The sequence below is a fragment of the Typopeltis vanoorti genome, chromosome 20, assembly GCF_054136105.1.
Source record: "Typopeltis vanoorti isolate ZY-2024b chromosome 20, IOZ_Tvanoo_1.0, whole genome shotgun sequence".
NCBI lineage: Eukaryota > Metazoa > Arthropoda > Arachnida > Uropygi > Thelyphonidae > Typopeltis > Typopeltis vanoorti.
The window spans coordinates 40680269-40707410 of record NC_143568.1 but is presented as its reverse complement, the minus strand read 5'-3'; the positions used below and the strand labels follow the sequence as shown (position 1 = coordinate 40707410).

The following is a 27142-nucleotide window of genomic DNA, read 5'->3' as shown; positions in this document are numbered from 1 at the left end:
AATTTATTAACATTTTATAATAGAGTATCAGCTGATTGGATAAAGGAAATGGCTACACAATGATTCTGCTGGATTTTGCAAATGCATTTCACAAAATACCACATGAAACTCTGTTACACAAATTAGAACAAATGGGGATGGATATGACACTGGTTATGTGGGTTATTGAGTGGCTGCAGGACAGACATCAAAAATGGTATATGGAGAGGATCAAGGAGAAAACAGGTGACCAGGGGTGTGCTGCAAGGTTGAGTGACCACTGGGACCACTACTATTTGCTTTGTACACAAATGATATTGGAAATAACCTGAAAGGAAATATTCAGTTGTTTGCTGATGGTGTGAAATTAGGTAGAGTAATAGTTAATCAAGGCAATTTGAACAGCTTGCAAGACGATTTAAATATGCTATCAGTATGGGCAAAAGATGTCAGTTTAATGTGGAGAAATGTAAAGTTATGCATTTTGGAATAAATAATTTTGGGGAAATGTTTCAGCACTTGGCTGGAGGGACCAGAACAAGAGGTCATTCCTGGAAGGTTGAATAAAGACATGGTTAGTAGGAGTGTGATAACTATTTTTACTTGCTTTGAGAGTTGTGAATGAGTGAAGTTGGTTGCCAGTCAGTTGTGAAATGCTTTGTCTGTTAATGGGTTCAAGGAGAGGTATGATAGATTGTGTGAATATTTTGAGTCTTTGCACATTTTCTTTTAAATAATTATAAAAAGACTTGCAATTTTAGTTGCCAGTTTTCTCTAAAAGTCATAACATAAACCAATCATCTTCACATCCTTTTATATGATTTAAGGTTCAGAACTTTGTTTTCTTTCTGTATGAAAGACTAGAGAAAAAAAAAAAAGATGAACATAAGATGTCAACCTGCCGTATCCTCTTCTGCCAGCAGTTGTCATTATTATTGTAAGATAGCAGTTGATATCTTTTAAATGTTCTTTTCTCTACACTACATGTCACACTTCCAGTTTATGTTTCAATCATTAAGCAAAAAAATCAGCTACTACATGTTATAGTTATGTTGCGTTACTTGAAAATAGTAAATCTTGCACATGTGAAGTGTGTGAGATAACAGGTAAGATTTTCATATTATGAATACATTTAAAGTAAATTACAGTTATCATTTCCAGTCATCAATTTAGTTTAATATTAGCCTTACATTGTATATACAGTATGCACAGCATATGTAGTAGATGATATATTAATTTTTTAAAAAAATTCTGCTTTTCTTGCAGTATAATTTCATTAATAAAATAAACCAGTAATCATATACATAAAAATTAAGTTGGCACAATCTTGTTAAAGATTGTAGTACATCTATACAGTTTATGCTTCCAACCCCTTAACCCTTGGCAATATAGTACAGGAAAACCTTGCTTAACAGCAAGTCTACAGTTTAGACTATATTAAATAAGGACAAAGAACAAGGAAAAGTTGCTACTGCTTCTTTAAGCATGTAGATTACCCAAAATAGAAGCCATTTAATGATCAAGATGGAGTCTCTTCTATCACTCTGGATTGAGGATTATAACCAAAAAAGAATACCTCTTAGTACAGAGAATATTCAGGCAAAAGCTCTCAATATTTTTACCTCATTGAAAGAAACCAAAATTCAAGAGGAGTGTGAAAGCTAGCTGCAAAAGAACTTGAGCTAGTTTTGAATCACATTGAGCATGCTAAGGAAATTTTGCTCGATTCTGATATGGAACGAAGCTTCGAAGTCCGCTGAAATCTTGATAAAGCGATCGCCAGATATCGCAAATTGCATGACAAGATGGTAAAGTTGAGCACTATTCAAACATCTTTATTTAATTTTTTTGTAAAAAAGTAGCTCAATCTAATGTTTAGACATTAAATAAAAATTTAAGCAATTGATTTTTATTAACTTCGATGATTTTATCATCTAATATAGCTTACCTATATTGTAATTTTTTTCCCCAAATTTATGCTAACTGATGGATGAATTATTGTTAGTTTATTGTATTCGATTAACACGATTTTGCTTAGCACACATTATTTAATGGATTAATTAATCTCGTTAAGCAAGGTTTTCCTCTATTGTCTTAAGCTAATTTTCACAGCTCACTGTTGTTTTTTAGCTTAGTGTAATTAGTTTAGCTAATTACACTAAGCTAATTTGTGTATTTAATTACACTATGTATTTAATTACGCTAATTCATGTAATTAGATTAGCTAATTACATGAATTAGCTTAGTGTAATTAAATACTTGAACATTTTATGTAAGGAAATGTTTTTTAATACTATTATTTAAAAAATATAATTATCTTGCAAAGACAAGTGAAAGACTGCATAATGTGACTATGCATCACTCATCTAGCTTCACAGCAAATGTTACCTACTTTCTTGTTTTCATGAATTTTATTATCTGCCTTTCCTATTAAGTTACTGTTTATGGATCAGTTATATAAATTCACCTTTCATTATGTTTTGTAAAAATGAAACACAAACTGAATTATGATTAGCTGTATTGTGGTGTATTTCAAACCTATATTAAAGAAAAGCATATTTCTGTATAATTACATGTAATGTGACATGAAAGTAAGAATTAACAAATGTATTACTTTTTTTTGTCATTATAGGATTAGTTGTTTAAAACATCACTTATAACATTATTTTTATAAAGTAGACTCCAGTACTTCGGGTGAGTATGATTTTTTTTGTGGCAAGTTGTATTTCTGGAGTTCTACCATGTGCATTTTGAAATCTGTATTTGGCTTCCTGAGTGGTTTGCTAAAAGACAAGTAAGTAAACCAAGTTAAGAAAGAAAGAAATATTTACCCTCAGACCAGCTAACTATTGTTGAACTCTGCATTCAGCTTAAAATCACTCATAGTGAGGCTTACAAATTAATATCAAGTGATCTGTGAGCTAATTTACTGTTGCTTGGCGCCAAAAGCTGATATGTATTCATCATGATCCTGCAAAATGAAGTGTGTGTGTCGGAGGAGGGGGAGTGATTCTGTTGTTCCATGATGAAAATAAAATAGTATTCTAGCATGAGACTTAATGTATGCCCTAGATGGAATATATATATAAAAATTTAAATTCCATTAGATACATAAAAAATAATAAAAATAAAACAACAGTATTAGGAAAAAAATTCCAAAAAAGATAAATACAGTATAATTTAAATCACACTAAGCAAAAATGCACGCATGCTTTCACCTATGTCATCAACTATTTCTGAACTTATTAGCTCAGCTTATTACCTCAACTTATTACTTGCAATATTCAATATCTTAAAATTACATTACTTTGTAACTTGTAGTGCTTATATTATATTCATAAAATTGTCTCCTGCCAAATAAATGTTACATTATTTATTATTACTGTTGTTGTTGTTGTTGTTGTACAGTCACTTTCATGGAGTCGGAAGGCTCATCGCAGGAGACCCAAACTATCTAAGCAATCTATCATGCCTCTCCTTGGTACAATAGATTGCATAGATAAACCCATTCCGCTCATTCACAAGTCTCCAAACAAAACATCTAGTCCTTGCATCCTTACTAACCACACCTTTATTCAACTTCCAGGAATGACCCTTGTTCTAGCTCCTCTATCCAAGTTCTGAAACATTTCCCCTGCATCAATCCTATAAAACTCTTAAATGTTACTATCATATTCCCCTATTTTTCTCCTATCAACCAACTTCTGCAGTCCGCATACCTAGGAGGTATGTGACATCCCAAAAATTCCCAATATTCTAAAATTCTCATATTCTAGAATATGGGAATATTTTAGAGAACATGGAGGAGATGAAAGATCTGGTAGTGATGGTGGATAGGTAATTGAAATTTCATGGACATTTTGCTAAAATTGTGAGGATAACACAGCAGATTATGGGAATGATGCAGTGAAAACTGACATGTAGAAGTATGGATATTTCGATTCCATTGTACAACTGTGATCAGGTGGCTGCATATGGATTTCCGTGCACAGATTTATTCACCATGTTTTCAAAAGGATGATGAGACTGGAGAGTGTTGAAAAGACATGATTGAGATTGAGAGGGAAGACATGATTAAGATGCATAAATTGGTAAGGGATAATTACCAGATTAACCTGGATGAGATTTCACAAAATATCTGGAGATGGGGGAGAACGAGAGTCCATTCCTGGAAGCTATATGAGGTAAGTGTGAGCAAGGGAGTGAGGAGTAGATTTTTTGCATGAAGAATGGTGGGTCATTGAAAGTCATTGCTGGAGAGTGGGGAGTGCAGGAACAGTGAATGCATTTAAGTTAGGATATGTTGAGCTGTGCCTATGATATAAAACATACATAAAAATTTTCTTTCCAAAAGCATAATAAAAATGTTCATAAATATTACATCCTCTTGTTTCTATCTTCTTATTTTCATGTGCAGTACATACCTGTGGAATGTTGAGATCACTGTCAAGTATATCATGTCTTACCCTCTATGCTTGGTGGTGATATTTCCTTCACTTTGTCAGTTAACATCTTTTGGACCTCAATATTCCCCCATGTCTTATGTAACTCAGAGCAGTATCTTGTCCATCTCTCATATTTCTTCCTTATCAAGATTTCACTGGTTCCATCTTTTATGCCTCTCTGTTTTGGACTCCATTTCTTGTTGATATTTCTGATCAATTTGTATACCTCTCTTGTTCTGTATTCACCATAATGTTTATTGATATCCTTATACTACTCCTACGAGGGTGGTCTGGAAAGTTCTTAGCCTAACAATGAAAAAACAAATTTATAATTTCAAAATTATTTTTATTTTTCAACATAATCTCCCTTAAGACTAATACATTTATTCCAGCGATGCTCCAGCACTGTTATCCTGTCTATGTAGGGGGGTTCTCAGTATGATCTGCAAAATACTCCTCTACAGCTGCAATCACCTCTTGATTCGAAGAAAAATGCTGACCAGCAAGGAAGAGTTTTAGTTTTGGGAAGAGATAGAAGTCAGAGGGAGCCAAATCTGGGGAAATGGGTGGATGTTCCAACAATTCATAGTGCAGATCCCTTATTTTCCCATTGCCAAAACACCTTTGTGGGCAGGTGCATTGTCATGATGAAAGATGATTTTTTTTCTTCTGCAAACTGGGTCTTTTTACAGAAATTTTTCCATCTAGTCTGGTTCAAAGATCAGAATAATATTCGCTGGTTATTGTTTTACCCTTTTCAAGATAATTAATAAACAAAATGCCATCATCATCCCAAAACACCGATGCCATGACCTTTCTTGCTGATGGAACATACTTGAGCGCTGAACAACCAGCTTCTGTCTACTGTTTTGACTGCTGTTTGGGAAATGGTGAATCGAAGTCTCATCCATAGTAATAAATCGACGCACAAAATCAGTTTTATTCTTGTTAAAATGCTCCAAGCACTGTTCAGAGTTTTCATGCGAGTGTGTTTTTGATTTGCTGTGAGCAAGCACGGCATCCATCATGCTCAAAGCTTTTTCATTTGCAATTCTTCATGCAAAATATATTCTACACATTCTTTTGATATGCCTATAGTCTCAGCAATTTCACATGCTTTGCCTTGCCAGTCATCCAGTACCATATTGTGCACTTGATCAATGATTTCTGGTGTTGTTACACTTTTTGGATGTCCTTCACATGGATCATCTTCAAGGCTGGTACGGCCACGTTTAAACTCGGCAGCCCATTTCTTAATTGTCAAAAACAAAGGAGAAGAATGCCCATAAACTTTTATGAACTTCGAATGAATTTCATTTGCTGTTAAACCTTCTTTTACAAAGAATTTTATATTGTGCACTTGATCAATGATTTCTGGTGTTGTTACACTTTTTGGATGTCCTTTACGTGGATCATCTTCAAGGCTGGTACAGCCACATTTAAACTCGGCAGCCCATTTCTTAATTGTCAAAAACAAAGGAGAAGAATGCCCATAAACTTTTATGAACTTCGAATGAATTTCTTTTGCTGTTAAACCTTCTTTTACAAAGAATTTTATAACCGCACGATACTCAATTTTATCCATTTCAAGGGATACAGACAACACTTTTGCTTCGAACAGCTATATGAAACAAACTACTTGATAGAATGACTTGCAATTTCACATGGATGCTTATGACAGATGTACCGATTTAGAAAAAAAATCTTGCCGATAGTGTTGCCATCTATGGTCGAGGCCGAGACCTTTTCAGACCACCCTCATATAACACTTTGATTCATTGCATTTTACTCAGTGCTGTTCTTCCATTAAAGTTTAAGAGCAATATTTTCGGTATCTGTCTTTCTAGGATTAGTTTTTTCACTCCACTGCTTTCTAGACTGCATAACCACTTTTTTGTTTCTATCTTCCAGTTCTTTTTCAGTAATGGATTTCATTCATTCCTCAAACACTTTCTATGTGATTTCATCACCCAATGACCTTATATCTCTTTGACTTTGAAATTGTGCATTCCCTTGTTTGAGTCAACTTTACGGTTAAAGAGCAGGCTTCCCTGCTCTTTAACCATGTTTCTGGACTGATGTAGCCGATCTCTTGCTTGTGAGCATCATATCTAGCATGTTCTTCATTCTTCCATCAGATGAACACCACATACATTTTCTTTACTCTTTTTTTACTGGAATTATATGTTGAAAACTACCATGTTGTGCTCCAAGCTAAACTCAAGCATTGTTTTTCTTTTTTCACTGTTTTCTTTATATAATTATTTATTCAGTATTATTGCCTGTCCCTCATTCTTGAATTTCAGTTTCCTTTAATGACCAGTTTATCTCTTTGGTGCTGATTCAGTCCAAGATTGCTTCCAAGTTGCCACAGAATAACTGTTTTTTCATTGGTACTTTCTGAAGTGGGTGAATAGACCCAGACCCATTATCATTCTTTGATTTACTGATTACTATCTTAGTAATGTTTATATTCCTTTTTCACTGAGAAGAAATCCAACTTTCATCTCCCCTGATTATATGGTGCATCTCTTCTAAGGATGTCACTCGAGTATCACTCACTCCTTGCAAAGCAGGTCTAGCTTTCTAGGAGCCCATAAAGTATAGCTATTCCTACAGATAACATGTCCATGCCTCTTGCTAGTTTTATTGCATTTCTTTCAAAAGCTGACTTGTTGATCCAAATGTGATTGATCATACATGGAACCTTGTCTATTCAGGCAATAAAAGCTGACATGTTACACTTTTCCTTTGTATTGTCATACTGAACCAGAGTTCAGTCATGTTTTGTTTTCACAGTCTGCACATTGATACGCCTCTGACCAACCGTAGTGGTTTTTGTTCAGCAGCACTAAGGATCAGATGCTGCTGTTACCTGTTGGTCCATAGAATATATTTTATTTCCCTCCTACCATCTGAGCATTGTTCCTCTCTGTGCCAACTGAGGACTTGCCCTGCAGTTTCAGGCTTCCCTGAGGAATAATGATAAAAATGTCATTAATAGTAACTGTTCATTACCGTGGAATCTGGCCTCATTCTTCAATCTAATAATGTATAAGAGTACATTTCCTGTTAATATTGAAAGTATTAGCCAGTATTGCTTAACTGGATACCATCATCTAGCTTTCTAGAGAGGAATTGTCTAATGCAACTATGACTCAAAAAAAAAAAAAAAAAAAACACTAAGAGGATACTAGCTCACAAAACACCCCATGAAATCCTTCTAAATAAGATGGGGTTTTCACAATTGGCTATAATCAATCAATCAAGATCCCTGCAAGTTGCAGCCAGGCTGCACTGTTGTTTACTCAAAGTTCCAAAGAGACCATCAAAAGATACTGCAGAATTAGTGTCTAGGAAAGCCTCATGATGTTATGGTTGTTTTATCCCAGAAAAAGTGTTTTTCAATGGTGTATAGTCTGAATTCTGTTTTTTTCAGTAATACAAGTGGTGCTGCTTTTGGAGTTTAGTTGTTTATATTGTGTTATTTTTTGGTTACCGAGAAGGTGAGGTCAGAGTTGGACGCATCTACAGTGGAAGAGAAGAAGATAAGTTTTAGTATTTAGTATAGTTAAATATAGTTTATACTCATAGTATAACGTAAGTAAATTAGTTTACAGTAGAGTGTATAACATTTTAGTATTTAACATTTAGTTGTAGTAGTTCCTCGGCACTATTTGAATGATGGTGGCAGCTACAGCTCCAATTACAAATGGCGTGTCACCAAGTCCTCCCCCATTTAAGGATTCTATTTTGCATAACATAATACAGGATTTTGTGGTATGTATACATCCCAGCAGTTGGATATGTGGTGGGTGAGAGACGGGGGAATGTATATATGCGCAAAATGTAGGCAATGGAAGGAACTTAGTGAGTTAGATATTAGAATAACCGACTTCATTGCTTCTGGTGGTGGGAGAATCTAAATCTAGAGAGAGAGACGAATGAAAAAATAAGAGTGGGGAGTGTGGAAGGCTTGAATGATTGTGAAGTTTTCGGAGATTGTCTTGATTGGGAAGATGAATGGCAAACAAGAGTGGCTAACTTGCAGATAGAGATAGATGAAGATATGCTGAAAGAGGAGGTGGAATGTCTCGGGAATGAGATGAGAAGTATGAAAGATGAGATTAGGTGAATCAGAGTAGGAGTGAGAGAGAGTTATGGGAATGATAGAAGAGAATAGAAACAGTAGAAGACAGGGAATGAGAGAGAGAGAGAGTTATGGGAATGATAGAAGAGGAGAGAATGGAAACAGTTGAAGAGAGGGAACGAAAAGAATGCAAGGAAGTGCTGGAACCAGTGATAGGGTGATGTCAGGACAGCAGGGCAAGTAAGGGAACACAGAGAGAAAGGGTCAGAGGAGAGAGAGAGCGAGGGATGCAGATGAACAAATAAGGAACTGAGTGGTAAGAGGTATGATGTATGGAGACTTGATGATCCATGGTGTGCAAGATAGGATGCCAAAGGAGTGTTTGTCTGGAGGTATGATAAAAAGTGTGGCTATGGCTATTAACCTGGGTGAAATCATGAATGAGATGATTGTGATGGCGGGCACAAATGACTTGAGAGGCAGTGTAAATCAGGTGGCGAGAGATCTGAGATTCATGCTTGAGGTTGTGCAAAAGAAAACGCACAGAGTAATGTGTGTGTGTGTGTGTGTGTGTGTGTGTGTGTGTGTGTGTTACTCAGGTATGATAATGATGAGCTGAGCAGAAGAGCAGTAATAATGAATAGCATAATAGTCAGTATGTGTCAGAAGAGAGGATTGGAATTGGAGGGCATTTGAGGACAGAAAGGAGCTGTATGTGAGAGACCACTTGCATTTGAATGAGGAAGGACATAGGCACTGGAGAGATTACTGTTTTCTGAATGATTTAGTGCATCAATGCAGAGAAACTAGAATTCCCAGGGTGGATGGTAGCAGGGGTGGCCTCTTGTGGGAATGGGTGCTTGGGGGAAGGAGAACAACATCAGGTAACACTGAGTCTAGTGGAGTTTGGAGGGGATAGTGATAGGTATAGAAGCAGGGACATTTTTATACTTTATACTAATGCCAGGAGTATCTGAAATAAAGGAGATGAATTGGTAGCATTGATAGCTTCAGCCTGGCCAAAGATTATTGGAATCTCTGAGATGTAGTTGACAGAAGATGATATAATAATAGGAATAGAAGTAGCAGGGTACAGCATTTTTCAGCAGGATAGGAAGAGAAAATGCGGTGGTGGAGTACTGCTTATGATAAGTGATGACTTATTGTCCTCTAAGAGTGGAGGCTTTGGAAGGCACTCACACTAATGGTTTTGAAAGCAAGACAGGATATTTAGGGATGTTGCTACAAGCCAAGCAGCACAGAGGATGGGGAGCAGGAAATGTTTAGGCAGTTGAGCTTGGCAAGTGCAAGAAGAATGATTGTTATGGGAGATTTTAACTACAGTAATATAAGTTGGGAAGAGGAAAATGCATGTAGTAATAAGGGAATGGAATTCTTGAGGGACATGTCTTAGGCAACATGTAATAAGGGAACAAGAGGTTCAAGAGTTTTGGTCATAGCATGAGAAGAGCTGATGATAGAGATGACACTCCCCCCCCCCCCCTTTGGAAAGTGACCATGTTTTGACTTGGAAGATGAATAGACATGCAAGATTATCAAAAAAGGGAACGTATGTGGAATTATAAGGCAGGTGATTATTATAAAGCTTAGATATCACCTCAGGGCAGTTCCATGGAGGGCAGAATCGGAAAAACGTGATATCATTAGTGCATGGGGAAATTGTGAAGGAACATTTGTTGGCAGCAATAGCAAGCTGTATTCCATGAGTGAAGAAAAGGACACAATTTGGAGTAAAGTGGATGACAAACAATATTAAACAAGAACTGCATGCAAAAAAGATGCTATGGAAGAAATATAAGGAGGCAGGTGAAGAGCAGATGCATGAAGAATGTAAGACACAGGCGAGGAGATTGACTAGTATGATAAAGAAGGTGAAACTGGAATATCAGAAGAGATTGGCCCTAAGATCCAAAGATAATGCTAGGATAACTTCTTTTGTGGCCAGAAGAAGGAGAAATGATTGTGGAAGAATGACATTGTGGGATAAAAATGGGAATAGAGTGACTGATGCAGAGGACATAGTGGAGTTGTTCAATAAACACTTTATTGGAGTATTTCATCCTGGAGGTTTGAGGTTTAGAGGTGCAAGAGGAGAGTGTGTTCCAAATACTGAGAGTACTCAGTATTTGGAACACAGTAAATGTAAGTAAAGCTATGGGAATGGATAGTATTTCACCAGGGGTTTGGGGAGAATGTGCCAAAGAACTGACAGCTCCGTTGACCTGGCTTTTCAGTGAAATCTGGCTACGGGAAAGTTACCCAAGGAATGGAAGGACGGTAAGATCAGTAGTTGTAAAGATCTTGGAGAAATTAGTGACGGACCATATACGTTGGACAGATGAGGGTGATGTTATCTGAGAGTCAACATGGATTTGTTAAGGGCACTCTTGCTTTAGTAATATGATTGCCTTTTATAATAAAGTAACAAGAAAGGATGATGAGGGGAAAGGCATATACTGCCATTATTTTAGATTTTGCAAAGGCATTTGACAGGGTGTCATATGATAAACTGATATTTAAGTTGCAGCATGTGGGTTTTGATGCCGAGTTAATCAACTGGATTCAGGATTGTGTGTCTGATAGGTATCGGAGAGTTGTGTATGGTCCTAAGTCCCAGTACTGAGCCCTGTGGGGGGCTCAGTACTATACTGTTTAACCTTTATATCAATGACATTGTAAGTAGATTACAGGGGGATATTCAGTTGTTTGCAGGTGAAGTGAAGCTGGGAATGTTTATTAGTAATAGTGCAGATGCAGAGCCTTGCAAGAGGATTTGAATAAACTACACAGATGGGTAAATTAATGGGGGTGTCGGTTTAATGCAGCAAAATGTAAAGTCTTGAAGTTTGGGATACATTGATGGTAGGCTGCATACCCTGTAGGAGGAACTGTTCTGGAAGAAGTAGGCAAGACGAGATCTGGGGATGATGATTGATAGAAAACTGAAATTCAGAGAACATATTGCAAAGGTGGTGAAGGTAACCCAGCGGATTGCTGCAATACTGTGAAGGATGCTGACCTACAAAGATAAAAGAGTTATCGTTCCATTGTATAAGACTCTGATCAGACCCCACTTAGGCTATTGTTCTCAAATTTGGTCTGCAAATTTGAGAACAGTCTGATTTGATTTAAATTAACTGTTGAAAGGGTGCAGAGATGGATAACAAAGATGGTTTGAGGACTGTACAATGTTAGATATGAGGATCGGCTGAGGGAGTGTGAACCACCACAGAGTTTGGTAGAAAGAAGAAGGAGAGGTGATATGATTGAGACTTTTAAACTGTTGAGAGGTAGTTACAAGGTTGAAACAGGGGAGTTCTTTCGCTTGGTGGAACAGCAGGAAGGAGTGATGACAAGGGCCACCCCTGGAAGTTGCAAAAGGAAGCTGAGCAAGAGAGTGAGGAGTAATTTCTTTGCATGGATGGTGGTTGAACCGTGGAATGCATTGCCTGATAGAGTGGGGAGAGCAAGAATGGTCAATGAGTTCATGGAGTGGTATGATACTTTGGTTTCCTAGGAAGGAAGGACCTCCCACGATGAGTCCTCTGACTCCGTGGAGGCCTGAATAATAATAATAATGATGATACTGATTTTCCTATTGACCAAAAAAAACCACTTCGAGAAAAAAACTCAATGTTGTTGGTGAAACAACTAGAATATACCTTGTATTTTGTACATAATTTAAAATTAGCTGTGAGGTATGGCCTCATAAACTACATCATAAGGACCCTTTCATCAGTTTGGAACAGATTATGTTCTCAATCTTTCTTCATCCTTCCTTTCATATTATTTACATTTTATATTAAATGCAGATTAATAGATAGTACTTTCCTTTTGCAGCGAACAGACTGGGGGTTCAAATGCCACTTTATCATGGATTGCAAAAGTCTTTAAAGATTAGGTTATACTCAGGGAATAATGAAATTTGCAAAAGAAGAAATTTAATTGAAATGTATGTGATAAATAAATTAAAAAGTTCATCCTTTTGAAGTGCTATATCAAAATTTTTTTTCTCCCCTCCCTAGAACTTAATAGAATGGATTCAAGACAAACAAGAAGTTGAAGTTGTAGATTTAATTTTGAAGTTGAAAGATAAATTAGTAAGTATATACCATGCATTTTTGTCAACTTTTCATAAATACACAGTGATTTCTCAATTAGGTCATTGCAAAATGGGATAGCATGTTAACCAATTCCTGGAAGAGCACCTATATTCATTATGTAACTGTATAATCAGTTAAATGAGTAACAAATCTGTTTTCCAATGCATTTGCATAATTGAGAGACAACTGGACATGAAATATCTTAAGATACATAAACCATGCATTTTATATATATGTATGTGGGAGGAGAGTTCATATTTTTATTCTTACTTTCTTGTTTGTTTGTATTCCTATCATTTGCACCACCATTAGTAAATCACCCCTTGACTCTGAGTGGTTTAACTCTTAATTTTAAAATAAAAGGGGGGGGGGGGGACACCAGAAACTAAGCTACAAAACTAACTTGCATACAGATTTTTATTCCAAGATATCGCATGAATATCTTATCTTATAAATGAACATTAATAACCATTTAAACTCATTAAGAATTTGAGTTTCGCACACCTTAATAACCAAAATAAAAAGATTTAATTTACAGATATGCAACATAAGATCAACATAACTACACTATGCAAGCACCAGCATAGATTATAATTTATTTAGATTACATGAAATACACTGTATCTATTCAGCTTCCTTTTACTCTTATATATATTAGATTTTTACTCTTATTTTACTCTTTTATATTAGTCTGTCTCACAGGAGACAGACTAATATAAAAACTACCCTTTGAGGATAGTCTGAAAAGTTCTCGGCTTAACAATGAAAAAACGAATTTATAACTTCAAAATTATTGTTATTTTTCAACATAATCTCCCTTAAGACTAATACATTTATTCCAGCAATGCTCCAGCACCATTATCTCTTCCCTGTACTGGTTCTCAGTAAGATCTGCAAAATACCCCTCTATATATAACATGCTGCAATCACCTCTTGATTCTAAGAAAAACTCTGACCAGCAAGGAAGCGTTTTAGTTTTGGGAAGAGATAGAAGTCAGAGGGAGCCAAATCTGGGGAATAGGGTGGCAAAACACTTTGTGGGCAGGTGCATTGTCCTGATGAAAGATGATTTTTTTCTTCCGCAAACTGTGTCTTTTCTCACGAATTGTTCCATCTAGTCTGGTTAAAAGATCGGAATAATATTCCCCGGTTATTATTTTACCCTTTTCAAGATAATTAATAAACAAAATGCCTTTAGCATCCCAAAACAACAATACCATGACCTTTCCTGCTGATGGAACCGATTTTGTCTTCTTTGACACTGAACAACCGGCTTCTGTCCACTGTTTTGACTGCTGTTTGGATTCTGGTGTGTAATGGCGAATCCAAGTCTCATCCATAGTAATAAATCGGCACACAAAATCAGTTTTTATGCTTGTAAAAATGCTTCAAGCATGGCACCCATCTTGTGCAAAGCTTTTTCATTTGCAATTCTTCATGAAAAATATATCCTACACATTCTTTTGAAATGCCTATAGTCTCAGCAATCTCACGCACTTTGACTTGCCAGTCATTCAATACTATATCATGCACTTGATCAATGATCTCCCTCTGGTGTTGTTACACTTTTTGGACGCTTTCATGTGGATCATCTTCAAGGCTGATATGGCCATGTTTAAACTCGGCAGCCCATTTCTTAATTGTCAAAAATGAAGGAGAAGAGTGCCCATAAACTTTTATGAACTTCGAATGAATTTTTTTTGGCGTTAAACCTTCTTTTACAAAGAATTTTATAACCCTACGATACTCAATTTTATCCATTTCAAGGGATACAGACAACACTTTTGCTTTAGACAGCTGTATAAAACAAAGGGGATAAAAATAGAATGACTTGCGATTTCACATGGATCTTATGACAGATTTACCAACTTAAAAAGAAAAAAAATCTTGCCGATAATGTTGCCATCTATGGTTGTGCTGAGAACCTTTTAGACCACCCTTGTATATGACAGCAACATAAGTCAAACTCCTTTTGTATCTCCAATCATAGAACACTGACAGAAAATATCTTCATCCAAGACATTTCAATAACTTGATTCACTTTTTACATGAAATTACAGCACACTTCACTGAATAACTGCCAAAAACCTTATTAGCAGTTTTATCACTTCAGTACAAATTTTGCCTCTGTATGAAGAAATAACTAAAAATCATATCAACAATTTCAGTAACTTGTAAGACTAAGAATCCTGAACTTTACTGGGATCAATTCTATATGTACTGAAGAACAATAAAGTTACTTTCAGTTTTAACTGAATTAAATCCTATATGTATTAATGACTACAATAAACTTTATATTTTATTTTATAAAAAGATATCCTCTCTGTCTCCCATGTCTAACTCATCTGATTTCTATTCAGTCTTCATATATTGTGAAGACATAGAAACTCCACAATTCTCCTCTTTCCTTTTCTACTTCTGAACAGCTGACCTTGGCAACCTTCAATACTGTTCTTTCACTCCTGCATATGCTCGCAAATACAATACATCAGCTTCTGCTCTAGTCCACCATTGCGTGCCACTGTTACTGCTTTCATTGCTGCACTTGAAAATGACAAAGTTTTTTTTGTAGCACAGAAAGTTACTTTCATTATAATTTCATTATGAAACAAGAATTGATAACATTGCTCATTTCACAGGATTTAATTATTCCTGCAAAGTAAATCATAGCAGTCACTGACTTTCTCTTGTAAGTGCTACAAACAGCACCAAATTTCAACATCTGAGAATTCATACAAAATTACACTCTAATATTTAATCTAAAGAATTTTTTATATATATATATATATATATCTAAACAAAACTTTAGGAGCCAAAAATAAAAATTACATCTCAAAGTGTCTCATAACATACACAAAAAAGAAAAACATGTTTAAATAACAACTTTATAAAATAATACCGCATTATCAATTTAACTTGAATTCATTTTTATATTTTAATTTGTGGTATGTCTGAATTTTAATACAGAAATCCAGCACATGGAATATAAAAAGCACACTCCTCTTACTATAATCTAACACCATTCCACTGAACATTCTATGTAATGAACTATAGAAAAGAGTGCCTACCAAATCTGCATAGCATGTGCTATTCTAATGGAATTCAATATAGTAAACCTTTTACTATTAAAAAAAATTATTCTTTTGCTTCCTACGACTCACTAAAGGGATCAAAAGAATAAACCTACCAAAAAGTCTCATAACATACTTATGCTATGAGACTTATCTAGTACAGAAGTCTCTTACTGTTCTAAATTAAATAAGCCCTAATTAAACAAGCCACCTTTCCCTGCTGTTTTCCTCAAAAAAAAAAAAAAACCAGAGCAAACAGTGAAAAATTAGCTAGGAAAAGAACTAATGACAGCAAAACTGAGGATAGGCATCATCAGTCATTATTGATCCACCGTTGAATAAAGGCCTTTCCAAGATGTCTCTCTCTCTCTCTCTCAAGGGCTTGTCTTTTCCATGTTACTCCTGCAAATATGATTTCATCAAACCATTCCAGTATTGGTCAGAATTGTGGTCATTTTTCCTCCCTTGAAATCTAATCCAGTACTTCTTCTGTCCATCATTAAGCTTGTCTTCAAGCAAGCTATATTGCTCAAAGCCCATTGCCAATTTAGATGTTTCACTCTTTCTATGATGTTGCAGACTTTGGTTTCAGTTCTTATCCAAGTATTCCTTTTGTAATCCAGTCTTGTGATATCAAGTATACATCTTTACATACTAAACTGTATTGTTCTTAATTTTTGAGTTTCTTTCACATTTAATGTCCATGTTTCCCAACCATTTGTCAATATAGAGAGAATGCATGGATTAAAAACTTTTTATTTTCCTTTTTAGACATAATGGTAACTGGTTATGCCTGTGTAACTCAGAGGACATGGTGTTTGCACTCCTCTGTACTAGACCATCTGAAAGATGTTCGAAGTTTTTTTTTTCCACTTGGTTAGACTATAATAAATTTAGTTTAATCCTTTATCCAAGTGTAGCATCTTCAGGACTGAGGCAACTCGTGGTAAAAGCGGACCAAGCTCTCATCACTCTTTGTCTTAGTATCTCCCATAATGCAAAGCACATGTCCTTGTGGACATGTATAATGCTATGCATTAAGGGTCTGGCTCCCACTGACGAGACCTCAGTAAAGGTCAAAACCAGTCTGGGTAGTGGCCCTTCCCTTAATGCATAGCATTATACATGTCTGCAAGGAGGTGTGCTTTGCATTATGGGAGATACTAAGACAAGGAGTGGTGAGAGCTTGGTCCACCTTTACCACGAGTTGCCTCAGTCCTGAAGATCAGGTGCAAACTTTGTTTGCTTACACTTGTGTTTAAAGGATTAAACTAAATTTATTATAGTCTAACCAAGTGGAAAAAAAATTCTAACATCTTTCTCTAAATCCAGAGTAATTTAATAATAAGGTGAGACACCTTTTGGCAACTTGTATAGGTAAATATAACTTCTCCATTGCTTCCACCTTGGTATCACCACATCTTGGTCCGGCTCCCACTGACGAGACCTCAATAAAGGTCGAAACCGGTCTGGGTAGTGGCTCTTTCCTTGATGTATAGCATTATACATATCCACAAGGAGATGTGCTTTGCATTATGGGAGATACTGAGACAAGGAGTGATGAGAGCTTGGTCTGCCTTTACCATGAGTTGCCCCAGTCCTGAAGATACTTCAGGTGCAAACTTTGTTTTCTTACACTTGGATAAAGGATTAAACTATATTTATTATAGACCATCTGAAGGATGACATAGGTTCGATGGCTAGAAGATCTTTTGCCGAGCCTTTCTTCAACTGGCAAGTTAGTCGATCTCTAGTATGGACAAGCAGTTTTTTCTCATGCAAACTATGGTTTTTCATCCCATAAACTCAAGAAAATAAACCATAGAACCCACACTATTTCAGACATTAAAAATATTGTGTTAGGGACCCTGAGATGGTGGCACCTATTAGCCATCTCTTCACTGGATGCTAAAATTACTTTGCCTATTCTCTATAAGGGAATAAAAGGTGTTAGCAGATCCGATGGTAACTGGCTTTTAAATATTGACTGTAATTTTCCAAATGCTTTCCACCTAAGCATTGTTCATCTTTTAACTTCTTCCATGGTATTTTGATCTGTTAATGTCTGTTGTCCTAAGTATATGTAATGATCAACTGATCTCTTTCATTATCATTGATTTTTATTATTTCTGGTTGTACATAGTTATTGAAAACTTAGGTGTTCTTTTATTTTATCATTAAGCCATCTGTTTTGCTACTAGTTTGGAGTTCATAGATAACAGTGTAATTTGCATTACTTAAGAAAACAAATCTTCTGCTTCACGATCCTATCATCCCATTCATGTGCCATCTCCTATCTAGGAGGTTGGCTACCATGATGTAACTCATGGTTTGGCTATGGGCGTAACTACATGTGGTGAGGCCTCTATCTCTTCCACATATTGGCGTAAGTATTCATGGCTGTAAATCCATATGTGTTCACAGTTCTCATTTGCCTTTCTGCGGGATGAAAAACCCTCTCCCTATGTATGAGACTGGCTAACTCACCTTTAGTCGAAAGAGATCAGATGAAGGTCTTTCCGACCAAAGGCCTTTGTCTATGCCTACTAAGCTACAGAGGCTGTAAGTTCATACCATACCACATACAGGAACATTGATAAAGACCCAACTGAGTGGATAAAGGATTAAACTAAATTTATTATAGTCTAACCAAGTGGGAAAAAACTTCCAACATCTTTCTCTAAATCCAGAGTAATTTAATAATAAGGTGAGACACCTTTTGGCAACTCATGTAGGTAAATATGACTTCTCCATTGCTTCCACCTTGGTTAGATGTCTGTTAGATGAAGTCATTCCTGGGATGAAGAAACCATAAAACAACTAAAAGCTCATCATGCTTTTCTTCCCAGACTATGGCCTCCTTAAATTAATTAAAGAAAATGTTTTCTGTTAAGACTTATAGTGATCAACTGCATAGGAACTGATTTATAAACTCTCAAGATACCTATCTAATGTACATGAAACTACTTCTTTCATAAAAAAAAAATTCAATAGATTTCAAGAATAAAATTTCAGGTTATTCTTAGCCCACAAATCTTCTAGGAAGTTTTGATGCAGTCTCACTCTTTATAAACATCTGTAATTGAATTACCCATAATGATTTTTTTCCTAATATTATAAATTATTTGACTTTGTCATTAATTCAGGATACTTCAGTTGTCAGAACAAATTATGCAAGCAGGTGGAAGGAACAACAATGGCTTCTCCCATTTCACCTGCTCTATTTAATTACTTTATGGAACATTTTGAATGACATATTCTCAATGTTTTTTTTTTCAGATAAACCATCAATTTGGTACAGATATGTTGATGTTTTTGCTATTTGGAATTCCTTTTTGTTCAATCTTCATCAATTTCTTGAAAAAATTAATTCAGTAAACTCAAGAATCAAATTTATCCTAGAAATAGAAAATAAAAACTGTCTTCCTTTTCTGAATGTTATTCTGTGTCAACCAAATGGCAGTCTACAGTTCTCAAAAGTTTTCAGAAAACCAACTCATACTAGCAAATACATTGATTCTAACCCACATCATCATCACCCTTGTGAGAAATATAGCGTGGTCAAATCTCTAGTCGACAGATCTCATGAAATATGTTCAACCGATTCTCTTCTGAACAAGGAACTGTCTATTATAAGTGCTACCTTTATTTCTAATTGTTATAATACAAAAACTATAGATAAAGTAATCAACATGTTGTGGACCAACAGGCCACAGGGGGCTATCATCTTGATAGCAAGGGAAGTGGCTTTCCCATGGTCCCCTAGCTGGGTCTATTCTCTCTCTTCCCTCTTCTATGAGGTGGGCCCCCCTTGCTCTTTAAATTTTCATATATGGCATTCCTCGGCCAACTGTTGTAACTCATGATCTTAATGCTATTAGAGTAATCAAGGGCCATGGGTCATTCTGTTTCTATCTCTATGTCTTCTCTTTAAAATTCCCTCCTACCACTTTAAGGCAAGCTTGAAGGCCTCAAGATGGCAGCCCCATCACCAAGCTAGACTGCAAATGGTCAGTAACCCTCTCAGTTGAAATTTTAACCCACTAAAAAGACTCATGAAGATAGCAAACGGACAGACTTTTTTGGTAATGAACCAGCTTGGAATAAGGATTCGAGAAGAAACTATCGAAAAAAAAAAAAAAAAGAAGAAGAAGAAGAAATGCACCTATTGGAATATAGCTACCTTGAATGTAAGAAGTATCCACCACAAAATCATGGAACTGGGCCAAGCATTAGAAGAAAGAAATCTAAAAATAGCAGTAATTACAGAATCTAAAAAAAACCAGAGAGGAACAGATGAAACTGAAAATCACATCTATATATACAGTGGGGTAAAAGCAGAAAAGAGAGCTAAATCTGGTGTAATGATCTTTCTACATAAATCTCTTAGAAACAATATAATCCATTACAACTTTTGGAGCGATAGAATAATAGAAATGAGAATTAAAATAGACAGAGGCTATATGACAGTAATTGGAACTTACACACCTGAAGAAGAAAAAGAGGACTCAGAAAACTTTTACGCCAAACTGCAGAACATTTTAAATAAGACCAATCCTAAGGATCACATTTTGGTAATAGGCGATCTCAACGCAAGAATTGGCAATAAACCATATAAACCAAACATAGGAGCTATTGGAAAATTTAACTGTAATAGAAATGGATTAAGAGATTTTACTATAAGCAATAACCTTAAAATAATGAACACCTTCTTCAAACATAAAGATATCCACAGATATACCTAGGAAGCAGGAGACACAAGAAACATTATTGATTACATAATCAGCAATATCATAATGTCAGAAATGATAATAGATACAAGAGTATACAGAGGATCTGAAATAGAATCAGATCACTACCTTTTAATCTGAAAAATAAAATGGGAACGAAGATGGAAACTTTTAGACAACAATAGTGTTAAAGACTTGTGTGAAAAAAGAATAAAGAACTGGATAACAAGTATAAAAGAAAATCCGAACATAGAAGAAGAATGGCCAAACTTAAAAACCATAATGACAAAAGCTGCAAAAGAAAGTTTAGGAACAAAGAAAAAGAGGCCTTAGGGACCGGGATGATGAAATTAAATGCATTATTGGAGAAAAGAAAAAAAGCATAAAAACTGGGCTCAACCTAAAAACAATAGAATCAAAAATCGAACACAGCAGAAAAATAGCAATAGTAAAAGCAGCATGCAGGAGAATAAACAGAAAAGATGGAACAATTTTGTAACAAAATTAGAGAGAGAGACTGTAAGCTCAAAAGACCTAATACATATAAAATCCTTAAAGATCTAAGCAATGAAACTAGAGAAAAAGCTGATATTAATACCATTAAAATAGAAACATGGCAAAATTACTACAAAGATCTGTGGTACGACGAAAACATTCAAAACAGAAACTACCCTTTGTAAACATCTTGGACAACTTGAAAAACATCACTCTAGAAGAATTAACAGAAGCATTAACCCAAAGCAAAACAGGAAAGGCTTGAGGAGAAGAAAATATAAACTTGGAACTTATTAAATATGCGGGACTTGAATTCTCATTCAGGTTACTTAACTTTTATAATATGATCTGGAAGAAGGAAAATGCCCACAAGATTGGACCAAAGCAATAGTTATTCCCATCTACAAAAAGGACACAAATCTGATTGTAATTATCGTAGTATCAGCTTACTTAGTACCTGTTATAAAGTATATGCAAAAATCTTAGCATATAAACTTAAAAGTATAGTAGACCCAAAATTAATAGTAGAATAAAATGGATTCAGAAAAAGCAGGCCTTGCATAGGCTCTGCATTTACGTTAAAATTATTAATCGAAAAACACAGAGAAATGAACATAGAAACACACACATAGCTTTTATAGATTACACCAAAGCATTTGATAAAATTATCAGAGAAAAACTATGGGAAATCCTAGAAGAATATGAAATATCAAACCAACTCTTTAGAGCCTTATATAATATATATCAAGATAATAAAATATCTGTGAAGTACAATAATTCAACATCAAGCTGGAAACCAATAAATAGAGGAGTACATCAAGGTTGCCCTCTCTCACCAGTTTTGTTTAATATATATACATAGATAAAATCATAAAAGAATGGAAGATAACTAATGAAGGAGGATTCAAGATAAACCGTAACACCAGATTAGCTACTCTACTTTTTGCTGATGACCAAATAATCCTTGGAAACAATGAAGATGAACTACAAAAATCATTATGCAGTCTCAATAATCTGATTAAAACATATGGTATGGAAATATCAACAGACAAAACAAAAGTCATGGCCCTCAAAGATGCTAATCCAATAAGAAGCAAAATAGTAATAAACAACAAAATAATAGAGCAAGTAAATACATTCAAATGTTTAGGATGTACAATGTCATATGAAAATGAAGCTGATATAGAACCAAAGATATTAAACTTTTTAAAAGTAACAGGCATTATAAATAAAATTTTTAAACCCAATTATGCACAAAAACACACACGAATAAGAATCTACAATACAGTAGCTAAACCCACCTTACTTTATGGCAGTAAGATATGGACAATAAAAAAAGCAGATGAAAGAAGAATTGAATCCGAAATGAAATTTCTGCGCAGAACTGAAGGAGTCACAATAATGAACAAAATGAAAAGCAGCAAAATCAGAAATAAACTTGGAATTACAACCTCTTTAAATGAAACAGTTATTTGCTATAAAGAAAAATGGAAAGAACACATACTGAGAATGAACAGAAGCAGCATACCTAAACAAATTTTAAATTACCACCCAAAAGGTACCGATGCAAAGGAAGACCCTTAAAAAGATGGAATTGGGTCTGGATAGGCCACTTGGCCTATAAGCCTGGAAAAGAAGAAGAAAAAGTAATAAACAATTATGGCCTTCATCTTAGCCCTCCTCAAGAAGAATTTTCCAAAATTTGTCTTCCATATGTTAAAGGACTTTCAGAAAGAATTCTTATTTTTAGAGGTTCCTGTGGCATAGTATAATAATTAATAAATAACACATAAGTCCACAGTAATAACTTTAATTAATAAATAAGGTACAGGTATTTCATACTAAAACTAATAGTATATCTTCAGTGTTACAAACAGATAGGAATGGAATACAAGTAATAAACATTTGGTGCATCATCTATTAAAATACAATGTTCTCGCGAGCTAGAAAATGAAAGAAATTAATAAATAATTAAAATTTAAGATAATTGGGTTTTTAATGATTACATACAAAATGATGGTACAACATGACAAAATTTCATGCCGGCTAGGACATCGCCCGGTTAAACAAGGACTCCGCTGTTTCCTCCAGGGAACCAGGGCGAACAGCGAAAAGTCAGCTACTGGAACAAATCTGAAAACACACCCCAACTCAACATCACCAAAGTTAAAGATCAGTACTATCAACATTAGAAGCCTGAATGGCAAAGAAATGGAGCTAGCTGAGGAATTAGATAAATACCAGATCGACATAATAGGGGTGACTGAAACAAAAAAGACAAAAAATGGTGAGATCTTTCTGAGCAATAAATACAAAATGTTATATTCAGGCCATGTCAATCAAAAAAAAGAAGGAGTAGCCATAGTATTCAACACAAAATACAATGCTAATCTTCTTGAATGGCAGGCAGTCCAAAGTAGAGTAATGTGGGCAAATATGAGAATAGGGAACTGGACAATGAGATGTATTTGTGCCTATGGTCTCACAGAAGGTTCTACTAAGGTAGAAGTGGAGGAATTTTTTGAGGCTTTAGAAAAGGCAACTGAAACAATGAAAAAGGAAAAGTTCCTCCTTGTTGGGGATCTAAATAGCAGAGTAAGAAATGATTGTCAGACATACAAAAATATTTTGGGAAAAATTGGAGAAAAGAGCAAAGCAAATAATAATGGCAAATACCTGATGGATTTCTGCTCAGGACATGGACTGGTTATTACTAACACCATGTTCCAACATAAAAATGTGCACAAATTCATATGGAGAAAGAGGCAAGGAATAAGAAAAGTCTCATTGACTATGTTATTGTTGATAGTGATGTTTTCTCCCTGGTGCAGGACACCAGAGTGTACAGAGGATTTGAAATTGGAAGCAATCACTATTTAGTCTTGAGCAGGATAAAATTGAATTTCATATTGAAAAGAATAACATGTAAGAAAGTTTTAAAGCGAATAAAAGTTGAGCAGCTCTCAGATATGAACTATAGACTAAAATACACAAAGATTATTGAAGAAAAAATGAAAGAGTTTGAGAACAGGAACTATACCTTAGAGATTCAGTGGCAAGCCTTAAAGAAAACCCTGATTGATTCAGCTAGAGAGGCATGTGGTGAGATTGTCTGCAAAGATAGAAAAATCAGAACTCCGTGGTGGACACAGGAAGTTAAAGAGGCAGTGAAGGAAAAGAGAAACATTCAAAAGTTCCTGGCAAATAAGTCAGCTTGTGCTCTTAGAGAATACAGATACAAATGTAAGAAAGCTAAACACTGTGTAAAACTAGCTAAACAAAAGTCATGGGAGGACTTTGGCAAGAACATAGAAAATAAATATCAAGAAGGTGGTAAGATATTCTGGAGGTTGTTGAAGAAGCTTAGAAATGGAGGAAAGAGTGCTGTAAAAGGAGTTAGAGATGATAAAGTTGACATGAAAATGGGAGAAAAAGATACCCTTGAAGTATGGAGTAATTACTTTGAAAAAACTGCTAAATGAAACAAGCAGTGATGACACCACAGTGATAAAAAAACACTGACCAGTCATGCAGTCAGGAATACATATCCATATTTGAAGTAGAAAAAGCCATCAAAGACTTGAAATGTGGAAAGGCAGCAGGAGTAGATGATATTCGACCAGAAATGCTGAAGTATGGTGGTATACAAATCTTACAATGGCTGCACTGCATAGTTCAGAATGCCTGGACAGAGGGACGAATTCCTGATGATTGGAGTAGAGCTCTCATAGTACCCATATATAAAAAGGGAAACAAAACTGAATGTGAGAATTACAGAGGCATTTCCCTACTGAGTGTTCCTGGTGAGATATATGCAAGTATACTTGAAAAACGGTTGAGAAGAATTGTAGAAGAAAAGCTTGGTGAAGAACAAGCTGGATTCAGGTCAAATAGAGGCTGTCAGGATCAGATCTTCACTTTACAACAGATAGTGGAGAAATCATGAGAATATAATAAAGATCTGTATTTAAGTTTTGTCGATTTGGTAAAGGCATATGACAAGGTTCCAAGAGAGAACCTATTCAATACACTACAGTTATATGGTGTCAATGGGGCATTATATCAAGCAATACTTAGTCTTTATTTGAGTTGTAAGTCAGCAGTTAGAATTGAAGGAAGTACAGGAAGATGGTTTAATGTTAAATCTGGTGTGAGACAAGGAAGTACATTATCCCCTCTGTTATTCATTATCTATATGGATCACATTATGAAGGAAAGTGGTATTAAACATGATATCAAAATTGGAGATGTTAATGTCAGCTCTTTGCTTTATGCAGACGATGTTATACTTCTAAATAAATCCGCTACAAGTCTGCAAGATTCACTGACTAAATTGAATTACTGTTGTAATAGATATGGTATGAAGGTCAGCAGTAAAAAGACAAAGACAATGAAAATAGGCAGAATCATTGAAAATGTCAACTGTGTTGTGAATGGAGAACCTGTGGACAAGTAAAACATTTCACCTACTTAGGTACGATTTTTACTGAAGACGGTAAATTAAATTTAGAAATAGACAACAGAATCAGCAAAGTTGGTATGGTGGGAAGTCAATTGAATAAATTCATATGGAATAAGAGAGAAATTAGTCAGAACACTAAATTAGCTGTATACAAGACAGTGTTCAAACCAGTTTTAACTTATGGATCTGAGAGCTGGGTCAGAAGTAAAACACTTGACCAAAGACTAGAGACCGCAGATATGAGAGTCCTGAGAAAGATTAGAGGTGTGAACAGGTGGCATCAATGGCAATATCATATTAAAAACGAGGATATTAGGAAAGAACTTGACATTGTCAGCATCCAGGAATTTCGTTAGCAGAGCTAATCTCAGATGGAATGATCACTTAAACAGAATGGGCGAGGAAAGATTAGCAAAACAAGTGTTCTCTGCCAGGTTGGCAGGAAAACTACCCAGAGGAAGACCAAGATATAGGTGGATTGGTATGGTACAAAGTGCCTTAGACGATAGAAATATAAGATCTGATATTGTTGGAGTCTTGACAAGTAACAGACCGATTTGGAGGAAAATTGTAGATAGGAAGTTAGTAATGATGTAAATTTTTCATATAGTACTATCATATCCTGTACACCCCTTGAGGGTACATGGCAGGAATTTGATGATGATGATAAAATAAAAGTCTCCCAGATCTTTGAGAGAGAGAGGCAATCATTTCGATTTAAATTCGGTTAGTATAAATTAGCTTCACAATTTTCTTTAAAGAGGGCGGTCATATTTGAACCTGCATCTATGAAGGAGAATAGCTTTATCCCACTGGATATTATGGATAGTGTTAATACTGTGTTGTGCTAGACCCAGACTTCTGAGATTTGTTGTAATCAATATAATATTGATGTTCTCTAATTCTTTTTTCCACAGAACGGCCAGATTGTCCAAAATAAGAAACATCGCATTTACATGGTATTTGGTAAATGCCAGCCAAAGATAGAGATGACAGTTTACCTTTTGTAGAATGCAATAAGGAAGAAATTTTGTTGATAGGAATATACGTGGGAATCAATTGATACTTTTTTAAAATTCTACCCATTGGTTCTGAGATTCCTGGAATGTAGGGGATTGGAACTCTGCAGACTGTTGAAGAAACCTTAGGTATTGGAACATAAGATTGAATTATCTGTTGAATTTGATTAGGGTGGTAATTATTAGATTCCATTAACTTTTTAATGATGGAAAGTTCTTGTTGTAAGATTTCTGGAGAATAATGATGGAAAGTTCTTGTTGTAAGATTTCTGGAGAATAGCAAACTTTGTGCCTTATTAATTAGAGATTTAAGAATGCCAAATTTTTGAGATGTGTGGTGAGCAGACACTTGTAGATAAGGTACCAGAGGAAGTTCGAGTAAGCAGGATGTCCAAAAAATGGAAAAGTACCAGAATTTTCCTTTTCCATGGTGAATTGGATACAAGGGTGAAGGCTATTTATCTCTTGTAGAAAGGTGGAAAGCTCATCTTCAGTATGTGACCAGATGGCAAAAACATCATCGACATAACGATACCAAAGAGATGGTTGAGGGTGAATGAATGAAAACATAGTCTCTTCAAATTGTTTCAAAAAATAGTCAGCGAAATGTGGAGACAAAGGGCTACCCATGGCAGTACCTTCAACTTGTTTGTAGAACTTGTTTTTCCAACTAAAATAACCTGAATGGATAACAAATTCGAAAATATTTGCGATATCTTGAGGGTAA

At 35.4% G+C, this 27142-nt stretch overlaps 1 protein-coding gene across 1 annotated transcript in view; it reads left to right on the top strand.

The window, feature by feature from the left end:
- Positions 1-27142, top strand: part of LOC150095391 (protein DENND6B) — a 480236-nt gene that overhangs the window by 441965 nt on the left and 11129 nt on the right. The window contains exon 19 of the mRNA XM_090410571.1: positions 12561-12635. Within this exon, the coding sequence (XP_090266697.1) occupies positions 12561-12635 (75 nt within the window). The remainder of the gene's footprint in view (positions 1-12560; positions 12636-27142) is intronic.